The following is a 15,082-nucleotide window of genomic DNA, read 5'->3' on the forward strand; positions in this document are numbered from 1 at the left end:
ATGAAACAACAGTTACAGGATGAAATCGCAAAAAGCCTGATGACATATGAACCAAAAGTTCGAAATTGCACTAGTCTCATGTCCATTATAAACCAAGAAATGATGTTATTCGAAAATGGAGGCTCACGCGGTCATCACCTCGAACTGCCATATAAATATTTAATGATAATTACCCCCAACAAGTGTAGAGACTGAACGTACTTTTTCAGCAGCATGCTGCTTAGAAACCAAAATCAGATCCAGGCTAAATGATGAAACGCTTGATGCTTTGATGTTACTTCGTGAATTTTATTAAAAATAAAGTTTTCCATTAATTGTGTCTATAAGTGTACATATGTACATACATTGTCAAATGTTCATTTTTTATTTTTATTTTTGTATTTTTATTTTATTTTTAATACTACATTATTTTCTATTTTAGACCCAAGTCTAAAATTATACGTACTTTAGATATTCTTCGTTATAAAAAACAGATGTAAAAATACATTGTATTATTTATTTTGAATTATTTTTATCGATAAAATAACATAGCTAACATTAAATAAATATGAAAATCATCCTGGGACAGGTCACGGCCGGTGTTGCGTCGTTTACCGTTCACTCGCATATATTTCACTTAAATAACATGTAAACTATATATGTAACTTTCAATAAAATAATACTGCAGCGGCCCACTTTGTGTATAATTGTCACCACCACTCTGTGTATAATTATAAATAAAAAACGGAAAACAAATTGCTGACGACAGTTGCTGACGGGTGGCAATTATCCACAGATTTGCGGTTTACATATTTTTATTGAAAGTTTATGAATTAGTTACATGTTATTTATTGATGTGAGTAATCCTCGGACGAGCCCTTATCGATCTCCCTCTTCCCGTCAAGGTCCGTAAAAAATGTGCTGCTCTCCGCCGCCGTCATGTCAGTGTTACCAAAGTGCAGCCCAGTTTTGGTCATAATGAACAAATAAATAGGCTCCCCACAGTATCAACGATGTAGAAATTTGTCAGTCAAAGCATTGCAGTAGCTAAAAAATTGGTATAAAAATCTCAATAGATAAAAATTGCAAACAATATAAAATAAATACTTTAAATCAAAGAAAATACAGAATAAAAATATAAATTGGTTGACATATGTATAATGATAATCATACAGAGTGTTTGTAAAAGGCTTTGTATTCAATTCAGCATTTTAAAATAAAAGTTTTTGTAAATTTGTAGTTTCCCTTCGGAATTTTCACGATAAAAGTAAAAAATATTAAAGTGATAATTTATAAATTTTAAGCATTTTAAAAAAAAGTTGTGAGCTGGTATTCCTAGAAAATAAAGGGGGATTTTGATTTTTCTGAAAGAGGCAAAAATACTACTACTACACTATTTTTTAAATATTTAAGTAAATGTTTTTTTGTTATGCAACACGTCACGTATATTTTACGTGTGTCAATATGAAGAAAAAAATAAAAGTACATATGTAGTAAAATTTATTCATAGCTAAAAATTTTGTGGGAATAAAAAGGTATTTTTTTATTATTCAAGATGACTGGCAACCCTAAGCATAGCTGGTAATATATTGGTTAAGACCGCTTGAAATTTGAAAGGCCGAAGCCGGCATGGCGCGCTCGAGCTGTCAGGGACCTCATCAGCTATGGAGAATGAATTCTCCGTGTTTTTGGATCGCAGTTGCCTGGTTTACGGTTTCTGCGCTCGCGATAGGGTCCGACGCCCTCGGCGACGTGTCAGGAGGCGCCAAACTTAACCTGCCTCGTGCTCTGCTTCCCCTCGGAGTTCAGCCGCCGCCCCTTGACCTGCACGTGTCGGGGGCTGCCGGTTGCTACGCCTGGTCAGTATATTCAATACCTTCACTATCATTAATTACTTATAAACTTACAACCGGCGTCATATAACCCTTATTTTGTGCAAAAATGTTCGTAATATATGAGGAATAAAAGCAAATACAACTGAATAATTTCTAATGAAGTCCTGTCGTAAACACGAAAATATCATTTTAAATATCGCATTGATTATCAATTGATAATTTTAGAAGAAATGAGTATGTTCGTTCTCATTTTTCTGATACATATACTAATCTCTTAATTCTTCAACGTTTCAAATCCATGCATGGTACTTCTTAATACAGATATCTTTATGGAGGGGGAACAACACACAGAATTCATAGATGTATCTGGTTTTTCTGAGTTTTGTGTGCCGCAATTCCCGTGCCTTATATTTTTACAATATTTTTACTGTATTTTCTCCTTAATATATGTATGTCATTAATAATATTTTTCGCACGAAATATTCAGGAACCTACTGTTAACTCTTTCGCTCCAAGTGGAAACAGTTATCTGTAGTGATCCTGGTTATAAAATATAATATCCAACAAACACTTTTTCTAGATATAAGAATCTAAGCACTCAACTTTAAAATATATAAAAAATTAACTCATCAAATATTTTTTCTGCCAAATTCGTTAGATTTTTCACATTTTTTCAGTTCTTGTACAAAACTTCTCAGTATAACTTATAAGGTTAAATTATAATTATTAAAATTTACTTTTTTTTTTTTTACAAGGTTTCACTTGCATGTCTGTCACAAGTTGCATTTATAAACAAATACCTATTCTATGCAGCCTCACTGCTGCAGCTGCGTACTATAAACTCTGATGTGTTCATGGCCATGTCGAATTATCGCTAGGACATTCAAAGTAAATGAAAATGCAATGACGAACACAATATAAGATTCACATAAAAACAGATATTTAAGTATAATATTATTTGAAATAAATTATATTATGAAGATAGCACATAACGTTTTTTTTCAATATACCGCCTAATTTGAAAATAACCAATGTTTTTCTAAAAAACTCAAATTCGTAGAACACAGATTGAGAAAAATTCTATGTCCCGCAGATCAATAGCTAAAATATAAATCATTAAGGGATAAGAAATATATTAAAAAACATAGTGGACAATTATGAAACAAATTTACTTCCAATATTTTATTTCTACTTTTATTTATTTTAATTTTTTTACATCATAGGAGCTCTTCTAGAGATGACGTCGTCAACATCTCCATAATTGAATCGTCACCAGGATGTTCAACTGCCGTACGGCTTTCGGGCTATCCTCAACTTGCTCAAAGACAGACAGCCATAATTTTCGCTGAAGATGTTTATACAAAACAGATTTTGAGATGCGATGTTATAATCGATAAAATAGCCATTTTAGATATCGTCACCACCACTAGAGAATTTTTCGTCGAAGAAGCTCCAGAAGCTTTTGAAGTCAGAGCTTATGATGACCAAGGTATGGTTATACTGAATCATAATTTAGATAATCTAGCAATAAGTATATTACAAAAATATCTTTAATTTTTAGGTAACGAGTTTACAACTTTAGATGGAGTCGAGTTTACTTGGACTGTTGTATCTTCTTTGCAGAACAGTGATGTTATTAGGTATATTATTATAATAATAATGAATTAAAAACATGGGATTAACTTTTCATAAATTTTAGAATCATCACATTCTCAGAGTCTAATTATGAAGCTTCGGAAGCCTTGAAAGAGCTTGAAGCGCGTGGTATAAGAGGTCATACTGTACTGCTGGAAGGCGTGTCCACCGGAACCGCTAAAGTATAGACTATAAACATGCATAATTAATTTATAGAGATTTATTGAATTCATTTTTTTTATAGATCACAGTCAAACTAATGCAACCAGAGTACTCATTTGTGAAAAGTGCCGAAGTTACATTGAGAGTTGTTGCAAATCTGTTAATATTCCCATCAGATGCATCAATAATGCAAAAAGATACTGTTAAATTCAAGATAATTCAGGTGAGTATCTGATATGACGGGAATTCTATATTTTTCTCTCTAATGAATATCTTTTATTTAGGTTCGAGAAGGTCGATTGATCGAAGTGCCTCAACCGTCAACTCAATATTGGTTAGAGATCGTCGATTCTTCTATTGCTATTCTCGACAAAGAATCTGGTATAGATTTAGATTTAACTTAATATACATTCAGAATAGTGTGTGCTAAAATATTGTGTCTGAAGGTTTAACTACTGGAAAAGAATTGGGAACAACCAAGATATTACTAAGAGATGCTGGTGAAGGAGTCAATGACGATAATGAAATGTTGCGACCGCCCGAGGCGAATCTTCGTGTTGTCACTCCGTACGCATTGCAGTTAGAGCTTCGTCCGATGCCTACATCAAGGGCTTGGAGTGTCCAGTGTGAATCTGACGTCAATATAATCGTTCATATATTAGACAAGTAAGTTAGTTTGAAGTATGTTAGGAATGATAATTGTTGCTCTTATTATCATATGATATTTTTACAGTCACAGTCGAAGGATATACGTCGGATCGGAGACCCGTGTCAGTGTCACTCTTGATGAAAGTATGTTGGAAGTGAAATGGTGCAGTGCTAACGGCACGTTTTTAAATGGAACTGCTCGTAAAGCAGGAGTTGTTCCAATAACTGCCACTCTTCTATCCGTCGCCGGAAAACCAGTTAAATCAAAGGTATTTAATTCTACTATAGGTACTTTATTGGTCTCATTCGTTTTTCCAAATTTTCATAAGATGGATTCAATTACATAAAAATCGGTACTGCTGTTTTTAAATCAACAATCTTATTTAAATCTATTGCTAGTTTTTTCTAAAGAGTTCCATAAACTAAATGAGGTAGCATGCCATATGTGTGGTGATAGGGACAGATCAGATCCCATCTCTGAAATTCTAGTGATTATCATTTTAAAAATATTTGCCTTGAAATATAACAAATTTACAACAGACTGAAATTGGATTTTTCATTTTTGGCCGAAACCCAAATCGAACCCAATATTGTGTTTCAGTTTTGGACGAAATAGAAGCTAAAAGTTTTCTGAGTACTATACTCGGAAAATTTGTAAATATTGTGATTTTTTATTTTATTTCATTTGATGTGTATGTTTCATCATTTGTTATTTTCTTAAATTTTTTGAACAGTATGTGCCACACAGCCCATAGCAATGAAATCTGTGAAGCGCTACCTATATTATTAGCAGCATTATCTTAGATTGTGAGGTGAATTTACGAACTAATGTTAAATTAATATGCTATTTCGACAAGCTTCTCTGCCAAATAAGCTCCATGGTGGTATTCTTCAATATTTTACAATGACTAACGGCTGGGGAAATATCTTATAAGACCTTGTAATAACTGATTAGAATTTGACATACAACGGCTAACGATACTTTTGCCTCTAATAGAATACTGCAGTTAACAGTTAATTAGAAAGCAGAAATCAAGTAGTGTAATTGATGATATTCTTTGATTATTACAGATTACGACAAATGGAGAAATACGCATTTTTAACAAGATTAAAATTATTCCTCCAGTTTCTATTCTACCGTGGGATTCAGTGTATGAGAGAAAGTAAGTTTTTTTTTATTTAGTTCTGGGATTATTTATAATATTTTTAATATAACCATTGGATTGGTAGATCGGAGGTTGAGTTGAAGGCTGTTGGTGGAGATGGTGTTTATGTTTGGAGAGGCGAAGGTGCCGCTACAGTTGATCCTCGTGGGTTGGTGACGGCTCAGGAAATTGGAAATGCGACTATTGTGGCTTCGATGCCGTCCAACTCGTACATATTCGGCACAGCCAGGTATTTATTTTATAAATAATATTGAGAATAAATAAGATCTTAATCTCATATTTAATAATGTAGTGTGATCGTGGCTGATCCGTTAAACATGAACGTCGTTTGGTATGAAGAAGAAGGACCTGTCGGATCGAATTTAGCGATACATGTCGCTCTATTCACACAGCTTTATAAATCAGATGCCTTCGTTCCTTTCACAAAGTAATGTTTCATCTTAGATTGCTCAATATTATATGTAAAATGTGGTTATTTTATTCGTTTGTGTTTTCAGTTGTGATTTAATGCCGTTTAACGTAATCTCATTAGAGGGAATTTCATTTGAGCTTTTAGATTTAAAACATTTAGAAGATGAATCGCTGAGAGGTATTTTTTACAAATATTTATCAATGAAATTCATAATCATATGAACACGTTAATTACTTTTATATATTATTATTGACAGACACTGCTTGTACCATATTAAACGTTCAATGCAAAGAAGCAGGAAGTGGATTGGTGAAAATAAAGCTCGGGAAACTATCAATGAACCTATCTTTACGTTGTTATGCACCATTGGAACGATTATATCCGTCACCGTCGCATGCGTCAATCGTATTAGCAGTTGGAAGCTCTCTCAATTCAGTTTTTATCGGTAATTAAAGTAGAATATTAATGTTTAGAATTGATAAAAATATATTAATATTTATTATCTAAAATCAGGTGGACCAGTCTCGTGGTATGATCAGGATACCGATCATCAGCAGATTAACGTCTTATCTTCTAAAACCGCCAACGTCGTACCGTATCATCTTCCAGTCGAGAATTCTTTACATGTGTACACAATTACGTGTTTAGAGGTATTGTATAACAAATCAATACAAATATTTGCATATTTAGATGACATGATTATTAATGTAAGCATTTTTATGTTGGAGTAATCTTCAAAACCATGTTAATACATTTGGTATAAATCAAACAGGATATTTAATTTGGAACCCCTCTAAGATAAAATATTCTCTCATTGAGAAAATCCTGAACAGATTTCTGATATACTTCTATATGAGGGAGTTTGGATATTTTTCTTTTTGTATCCTAGAATCTTTGAATTAGGAGCTTTGAGTTATGTTTTACTATGTTATACATTGCCAAGCATATCTGAGATTATTATTTTTTTTTTTTACGTATTTTAATGTTATGTTTTTATAAAGAGCAATGATATTTTATATAAAGTATTTTATTCATATTTTGGTAATAAAGCTAATTAACATTTAGTTCAAGAAATTCTAATCAAAATTGGTCTGACGATTTCTCGATCTTTTATTATAATCCATGTATCGTTTTTAGATTGGAGAAACTAAAGCGTCAATCAAAATGTTTGGAAATGCTGATTCAAACACAGCTGTGTCGAAAGCTGTAGAAGCGACTCTTCATATCCATTGCTCTCAACCGCATTCCGTAAAAATGATTTTGAAGAACGAGCTCAGTACCTTGTGTCCATCTTTATCTTCACAGGTATGCCAGAAGTTATAATTTATATATAAAAAAGCAATTCATCAAATATATATTCATGTTTTAAGTTGATGGTGACGGATAGAATCAACTCCATGGAAGTGGAAGTGGCTGTGTTCAACGCTAACGGTCTACAGTTTCACAATGCCACTTCTTTACGTGTACGCCTTTTAGGAAAGCCGACCGGAATCTTACCCAATCTTTCTGTGGAGAAACTGATGACGAGATTAGATCAACAATACAGCGTCCCTGTTGTCGATTATCATTACGAGGTTTTAAATCAGATTTTTCAAATATATAGATACATATTTACTTACATATATCATGATCGATATTAAATCTATTTTATTATTCAGGAACTTAAGATTAACAGTAAGGAACTATTTAATAAAAACGGTTTGGGCGAGATTAACTTAGAAATAACCGGATACCGAGAGTCTGTTCTAAAGACAGCCAAAGTGGTGAGAGTTCCGAATTTGCTGACACAACCGAGAGCTACCTTGCCGTTGATATTGATAACACCAGTGCAAACGATCGATAAAGTAAGTTATTATTATTTAATTATATAACAATTATGATACGTATCTAATAGTTGTTTTTTTAGGTAATCGTTTTTAATTATCCTAGTAGTGTCGTTAAAGTTCCTCTAATGAACGGTTCAGGCCATTTTCAAATCAGTGTATCAAACGGTGGACATGCTCATATTTTATTAGACGGTACAGGAAGATCTCTTAAAATTCAGCCATTCAGTGACGGCGATATCACTGTCACAATTAATGATCTTTGTGTGACTTCGCCATCGGCAGTTTTACAAGTGAGTATTTAAATATATAAGATCTTTGGGTTTATACCTGAAGTCATAATTTATCCGCTGTCGTATCAGGATTGCATTAAAAAACTACGTCTAATAGAACTTTCTGTCTTTTTTGGACCCTCTTAAACGTAACACTTGCCATTCATTAACCCCCTGACCTGAAACTAATTATTTCAGTTTTTTTATATAATTAAAAAAGTAATTTTACCAGTTCTTTATTTGTTAGTAAATTTTACATATATTTTGGGTGTAAGTCAAGTAAAAAATTAACATATTTTGACTAAAATAATAAAACGTTCAAAGTGTGCGCACCGAAGCTTATGCCACTGTTTTATTTACTTTCAGACAAATTTCAGAGCAACCGAACCTTTTTTATAGTTTTGATTATACCTTACACTTGACGCAAAGCTAAATTGCCATAAATCTTGAGTAAAAAAAAAACAGCAAAAAAAATTCAACGTACTGTACCGTACATGGTACAGTAGGTCTAAACGGGTTAAGACAAATGAACGGTGCAGTAATTTTTGGAGTTATGGCTTCTATAGAAGTCTTCAATAAAATCGCCAGTACTCATTGGGCACCTAAAGGTGCCATAAACCTTTGAGCCTAATAATATGGTTATTTAGTAGAATTTGAGGCTATAAATCACTTGAATTTATTGAACAATAATATTTTTAAAAATATGGTGCCACCCACATATTAACAAATTTCGAAATGGCACGCAAAAATATCAGCCGCAGTGAAAATGCTAATGTTTAGAGCTTTCAGTACCAATAAGATAAATTGGCTTTTTTTTGCTGCTAATGTATATATTCCAAGAAGGAAAAATGCATACGTTTGTAACTTCGACTTCAATTAGTGTATTTGTTAAATATTGTTTGCTGGCACGCCAAACTAACAAAAGGTAAAACACAATGTAAAATATCTTTAGAATTCAGATAACTGCTTCAGTGCAATAATGACACTTACCTTCTAGTAATGAGTATTATTACTATGCTAATGTCATATATTTAAGTATTGAAGTAATTCAAAATGGACATTTTTGGATTTGATTGTTAATTTACACAGCAAAAAATGTTGTTATAAACAATGTTATTTCAGGTTAGCATTGTTTCGATCGCAAACATAATTGCCGACATACCAGAGTTGATCGAGAAGGGAAAGAACGTGCCTTGTATCGTCTACTTTTACGATAGAGCTGGTTATGTCATACCTGCTCATCTCGAAGGAGCGCCTTCACTTATTTCAAGAGTGACTGAAGGACACGTGAATGTTAGTCCTAATAATGTGCAAAAGGGGAAGAGCGATGGAGTTCTATATACAGTCACTGGTATAGTTCTTATAAATTATTACCTACATATTTCATCTTATCAGAGATAATTGATGATGCTTATGTGGTTTTAGGTTTGGATGTCGGCGACGCTAATATAGAATTTACTGCCGGGCTCATACAAGGCTTGGTTCACACATATGTATTCCCACCGTTGAAGCTCGTACCTCAAATGTCAATCATACTGCCTGGAGGCAATGTTAAAATTGGTGTTGTTGGTGGACCTCCGTCGCCAGCTGTCATCAGGTTTAAGAGAAATACGGCCGCATCCGATGTGATTGATATCGGCAACACGGGTGTAGTCAGAGGCTTAGGAATCGGCTTAGCTCAAGTAGAAGCATACGCCGATGGATTCAAAGGCGCTGAGTCTATACAAGCTTTCGCTAAAGTGCAAGTTATGCAGTTGGAAGGAATAACGATACATGCGCCGACTACTACTTTGTTGACCGGAAACGCAATGCCGTTATGGGCTATGGGTAAAATATCTTTATTATAAATTTTACTGTTATTTTTGTAATATAACATAATATCTGGCATACATTTTTTAGGCATACCTGATCTTCTTACGCCTATAGAATTGGGTTCATTAAAGCCTGCTTTACACTTCCGTTGGTCTGTTTCTGGAGACGGATTAGTCAGCATCACTGACACTTTGGGATTGACTGGAATCGAATTTGACGACGTCGATCGAGTCGCCGTCCATTTAACAGCATTAAAGTCCGGAAATGTAGTAGTACATTTGAACGTCACCGTAAGCTTTTGCTGCTTTTAAATACATTTAATTATATTATCGAATTTTAATCATATTTTTAATGTAGACTGTACCAGGCTCTGTTATGGCACGCATTTGCGGGTATTCTTGGTACACCAAATACGAATTTACAGTTGTGGAACCGCTCAGATTGATCAAACCGGCTGTCGATAATACTCAATTATTGCTTCCAACGCATTCTTCGTTGACACTGGAAACAAATTATCAATCATCAAAATTGACTTACAGGTAAAGATCATATCTGCTAAATTTAGACAGTGGCATTTATATGTATAAAATATTTTTTTAATTTAGCTTAGTAGAAAATCTTTCGAAATCGTTAGACGGACCTATAGCGAAGATATCTTCTGATGGAAAATTGGAAACATTTGGACGTCTAGGATTCGGTATGATCTTAGTGAATGTTGCCGATTCGCCTTCTTCACCGAAACAACATATAAGTTTCACTTTTGAGGTGCTTATAAAACTGACTCTTGAAAACTTATAATATAAAAGTTATAATACGACTCAAATGTATATAGGTATGCACGCCTCACTATTCCATGATGGAGTTGGAGAAAGAAAGCGGTTGGAATCGACTAGCCGGTTTGAGTGCCTTACCGTCCGGATTAATGCTACCATTGAGGCTATCTAAATACGATATCGTCGGAAGAAAATTCGAAGCACCCACACACAACGTCTTGCAGAACACAAACAGACCAGATTTAATCTTGTCAACTGCAAATTTGACTAAGACAATCAAAGTATCCTTGATTCTTTATTGTTGTATTTAAATATAATTTATTTTATAATAATGATATGATATTTAGGTGGTTTTGAGTGATTCGGGACAAGCGGTGATGAAATTATGGGACGTGACGTCCGAGAAGCAGTTTTCGGATTATTTATCAGTGAAGATTGTCTCAGCCATATATCCACAAAATGTATGTATTCAAATAAATCAAGAATCTGAGAAAATTTAGTGATTGATTATGTTGCTTAGATTCAAGCTACTGTAGGAGATATATGGTGCATGAGAAGTGCGATTAAAGGCAGTAAATGGACTGAAAATTCTGCTGGAGCCATTTGGACTAGTCTTACGGGAATGACTCAAGCGCGTATTTCTCAAGTCGCAGCGACATCTCTGACTTTGAAGCCCCCTCAAGGATTGCCTTTCACTACTCAAGCTGCAGTTGTCACAAGACCTGCTGATTTGGTTAGTACTATTATTTATTTTAATATATCATATAATAAATCATAAATTATTTAATTTAGATACTGTTTCTGGATACCGAAAACGAGCACGTGGTGACTGATGAAAAACCATACACGGCTCATTTAGTGCTCGCCAATCACGAAGAACAAAATAAGATAAATAATTTGGTATATTTCTAAACCTATTGCTGTCTTACTTATAGAATTATTGTATTTATATAAATAAATAATATTTTATTATAGTTATTCGGTGAAAAGACTTGTTTGACTGAAGATCTCGATTATTATCCGTTTACTTGCGAAATTAGACATCCCGAAAATGTCTTATCGTCGTCTATCTCGGTTGTGCCAGTTTTCAATAAAAATCGCGGTAAGTGTATTATTTCATATTATTTTGTAGTAACAAATTTATTTTATTGTTTTTTTTTAAATTAATCCTATTTACAGGAGTGTACGGTTGTCAGTTATCTTGGACTCCCGATTCAACAGCACCCGTATCCGTAAACAACACTCGCTCATTGAGCGTTGTAGCCAGAACAGTGAGCTCCACATCGGATCCTTTGTACGTGCGCTGTATACACGCCGCTAAAGTTAAGCCAGAAAACGTGGTGTTATCTCCGCCTCCGGCTCAATTGACGCCGATCGATGTGATCGCTTCTAGTGAAGTCCTCAAACAGCTAAAGGTATGTCTATCGAACGATTTCTTGGTAATGATTCGATGATTTTTAATGTGTGTTTATTTAAGGTTGTATCTGAGAGTGAAGTGTTGTCAGTGGAAGGTCCTCTACATTTGTCCGATGTGAGCGTTCGGTATATAATACGAGGAAACAATCAGGCAGCTGGCATTCAGAAGGCAAACGTGAGACTCGAATCGCCATTGACTAATCAAAATGATGAGGTATGTTTATTTTCATGGATTATTAAAATTGCGATTTTATATCTGACCTAAGAAAAAAATTATGATTAGGGAACAGTGTTAAAATGTGTGATTATTGTTAATGACACATAAGTGCATCATAGGTCTGTAATGTCTGCACTTAATAGGCTAAGAACTAGCTGAAACAAATTAGCTATAGTGTAAATTTAAAACTACGAAAAGTTATTTTTTTCATCTGAAAATTTAATCGGATATTTATTAAATTATTTATTTTCATATTACAGGGGCAAAGTTAAGCACAAACTGCATGCGTTTAGCTGCTCCACTTTCTTATATTCATTTTAATATGATATTTAACAGATTTTTCTATGTTTGAAGTAATACAAAGGGGAAAAAACAAGTTTCGATATAATTATAAAAGGAGATATGAATTATGATGACTCTTTAATGTGTAACATTTATTTGACAAGTTAATTTTTAAAATTTAGTGTGATCCTTTTTTTAAAACAATCCCTTGAAAGAAAGCGGGATTTTGATATGTTTGAATATATATTCTAAATAAAATATCCAGAATATTAAAAAAATTATGGGAATAAAATATTTTACCAAAAATTTATTCGGGAATGAAAGACTCATATTCAGAAAACAAATAATCCCTATATTTATGATTACCCTAAGAAATGTCATATCTTAGGGTATTTCTAATTTATCATTCTAAAGCTTTATTTAAAATATATTCTAAAATATATATTTTATACATTTCCTTTGAGGAATCTTGGACAACTGGTAGAATAGGCTCTGTGTATCTCGGGTGGCCCTTTATAAGTGAAATCATTATGGTCGCTTTCCAATGATGACCAAATGATACTTCTAACAATGCTAACGCTTTAATGTGTATTGTTTCTAGACGTGTCTTGAATATCATAAAAAAATAAAGGTACTTAGTGTAGTTAATTAGTTTTGTAACGGTAATTACTGCTTATGATTTTCGAAAGTCTGTATAGCCTTTGAGGGCTTAGTCGCTCTTCAAATTCTTAAGTGTTCCAAATATATCGATTTCTCTCGTGTTTTTGTTTCGCAAAGCACCTTTGGTTGATTGTCGCTTTCTATTAGACAATTATGTCATATCCCTCTGCAAAATTTGAAATAAAAAGGTTTCAAGATTACTTATTAATTACTTATTCCGCTGACATATAATTCATTTTGCTTTCAGATAATCGTGGTTCTGAACGATGGCATTGGATTAGGAGGAACATGCGTATCTGGAGGTGGCTCATCTGTTTTGCAATTCATAGAAAAATATCAATTTTTCTTCATGTCCATCATTACCATGGTGTCATTATTAGCAGCCACTGTATATGGTAATGTTTTATATGTTTTATTTTATTTAGTAATAAACATGTTTGTAATTATTTATTTATTTTATAGTGTATGGAAACTTCATACTTCCGTTGCGAGCTTCAAGAATCGCACAACCTTTTAGTGAGTTAATTTATTTTATACCTCGATAGTGATTTTAATAAATAATTGATGATCATCTTTAGATATATCAATTTTAAAGCTTTCCGGTTAATTAATAGAAAATGTTATTCAACTTTTGCAATTTCATTTTTATTTTAGATGTCACTCAAACTAATGATGCATCATTCAGATTGCGCAACATGACGAATCAATCCCGATCTCCACTATCTCGACATGATGTGTCGCCATCTCAACATGATTTATCAGCTATTTTGAATCAATCTTCAAATGCAGCGTTAGATACAAGCGGTTCGGCAGTTTACGGAGATCCGTCTTTTCTGGCGTCTATGGAAAGGAGGCGCAATAGACGATTTCTTTAATCAAACATAGTGCAAATTTTGTATTATTACTACCTCGTAAGTGTGTACATATGTATTTGATTTGTGTGATTTGTGTATTGTAACAAATTTGACAATACACCAGTTGTAAATATGTTTTTTGTAAATACATATATTGTGACTAGTTATATATGTAAGATATTTTTTGTGTTGTTATGATACGTTGACCCATCTGTTGATCTCAAGATGTAGTCTTGGTTTTTTAATTTGAATGTATATATATTTTTTGTGTGTTCTTATATTTTTTTTGATATTGCAATTAAACAATTCATTGATTTGAATTATAAATTTAAAGGCGAACGATACTTGGATAGTATGTCAGTATAATATTTTTCTGTATGCATTAAGTTGATAATGTTATATATTTGTTCTTGATGACTCATTGTTATTCAATTCTTTTTATTTATATTTGGAAAAATATATGTATACAGAATAAAATAATTATATATTTTGTATGAAGAATAATTAAATATTTTTTTAAAAAAGTATTGTTTTTTAATTTGTAAAAATGTTATCAGTGTTGATTTTGTCATAAAAATGGCACTATCAAATTTTATAATGTTGAGGAATCTAGTGGAAATTCTGGCCAAAGAAAAGGAGCAAGAGTGGGCAATAATAAATTTCTAAAAAGAGAATTTTGTTCAATTGAAAAAAAAGCAGAAGCTATGTATTTGTTAATTGTTTGGGCAAGACAACTAATTGACGACTAAGTTTGATCAAGACAGTGAGTAAACTTGACTTGAACAAATGTAATTTGGGATGTGAAGGGTAGTCGACTAGACTAGTCGAACCTTCTCTCGGTGGAAAAATGCGATGATGTATGAAATTCTTGCCATCATTTGGATACAATACAAATCGATTAAAGTAAAAAATTCTCAAGTTGAAAAGAATTGGAATTGAAGAAATATCATTATAAGAGTACTGTGAGTTCTGGTTGCAAAGACCTAATCTTAATCCTGGCTCTGAAAAAAAATTATTGAAATTTCATTCTATTTAGCTCAATATGGATTTAATATTTTAATAAAAAATATGAACTAATTACAAATGGAGCTTCTGCTGACAAAAGTACAGCCTAAAATAGAAAAAAATGGTAGCAT

The 15,082-nt window shown here is 33.0% G+C and overlaps 1 protein-coding gene across 1 annotated transcript; it reads left to right on the forward strand.

The window, feature by feature from the left end:
* Positions 1 to 1,547: 1,547 nt before the first annotated feature.
* Positions 1,548 to 14,197, forward strand: Gp210 (nucleoporin 210). Its single transcript, XM_088186349.1, has 33 exons — positions 1,548 to 1,838; positions 3,038 to 3,303; positions 3,376 to 3,454; positions 3,514 to 3,631; positions 3,694 to 3,834; positions 3,896 to 3,992; positions 4,058 to 4,277; positions 4,345 to 4,528; positions 5,331 to 5,422; positions 5,490 to 5,654; positions 5,718 to 5,852; positions 5,923 to 6,014; positions 6,094 to 6,282; positions 6,351 to 6,487; positions 6,975 to 7,142; positions 7,208 to 7,411; positions 7,496 to 7,681; positions 7,744 to 7,953; positions 9,055 to 9,283; positions 9,358 to 9,759; positions 9,832 to 10,034; positions 10,102 to 10,283; positions 10,350 to 10,509; positions 10,577 to 10,798; positions 10,865 to 10,978; positions 11,038 to 11,250; positions 11,310 to 11,417; positions 11,493 to 11,619; positions 11,697 to 11,932; positions 11,995 to 12,147; positions 13,340 to 13,487; positions 13,555 to 13,608; positions 13,747 to 14,197. The coding sequence occupies exons 1-33, from the start codon at positions 1,609 to 1,611 to the stop codon at positions 13,965 to 13,967; spliced, it is 5,685 nt and encodes a 1,894-aa protein (XP_088042475.1). The 5' UTR covers positions 1,548 to 1,608; the 3' UTR covers positions 13,968 to 14,197.
* Positions 14,198 to 15,082: the final 885 nt, after the last annotated feature.

Source organism: Plectrocnemia conspersa, unplaced genomic scaffold, assembly GCF_051122295.1.
Source record: "Plectrocnemia conspersa isolate PC_06_02 unplaced genomic scaffold, ASM5112229v1 ptg000005l, whole genome shotgun sequence".
In the NCBI taxonomy this organism is placed as follows: domain Eukaryota; kingdom Metazoa; phylum Arthropoda; class Insecta; order Trichoptera; family Polycentropodidae; genus Plectrocnemia; species Plectrocnemia conspersa.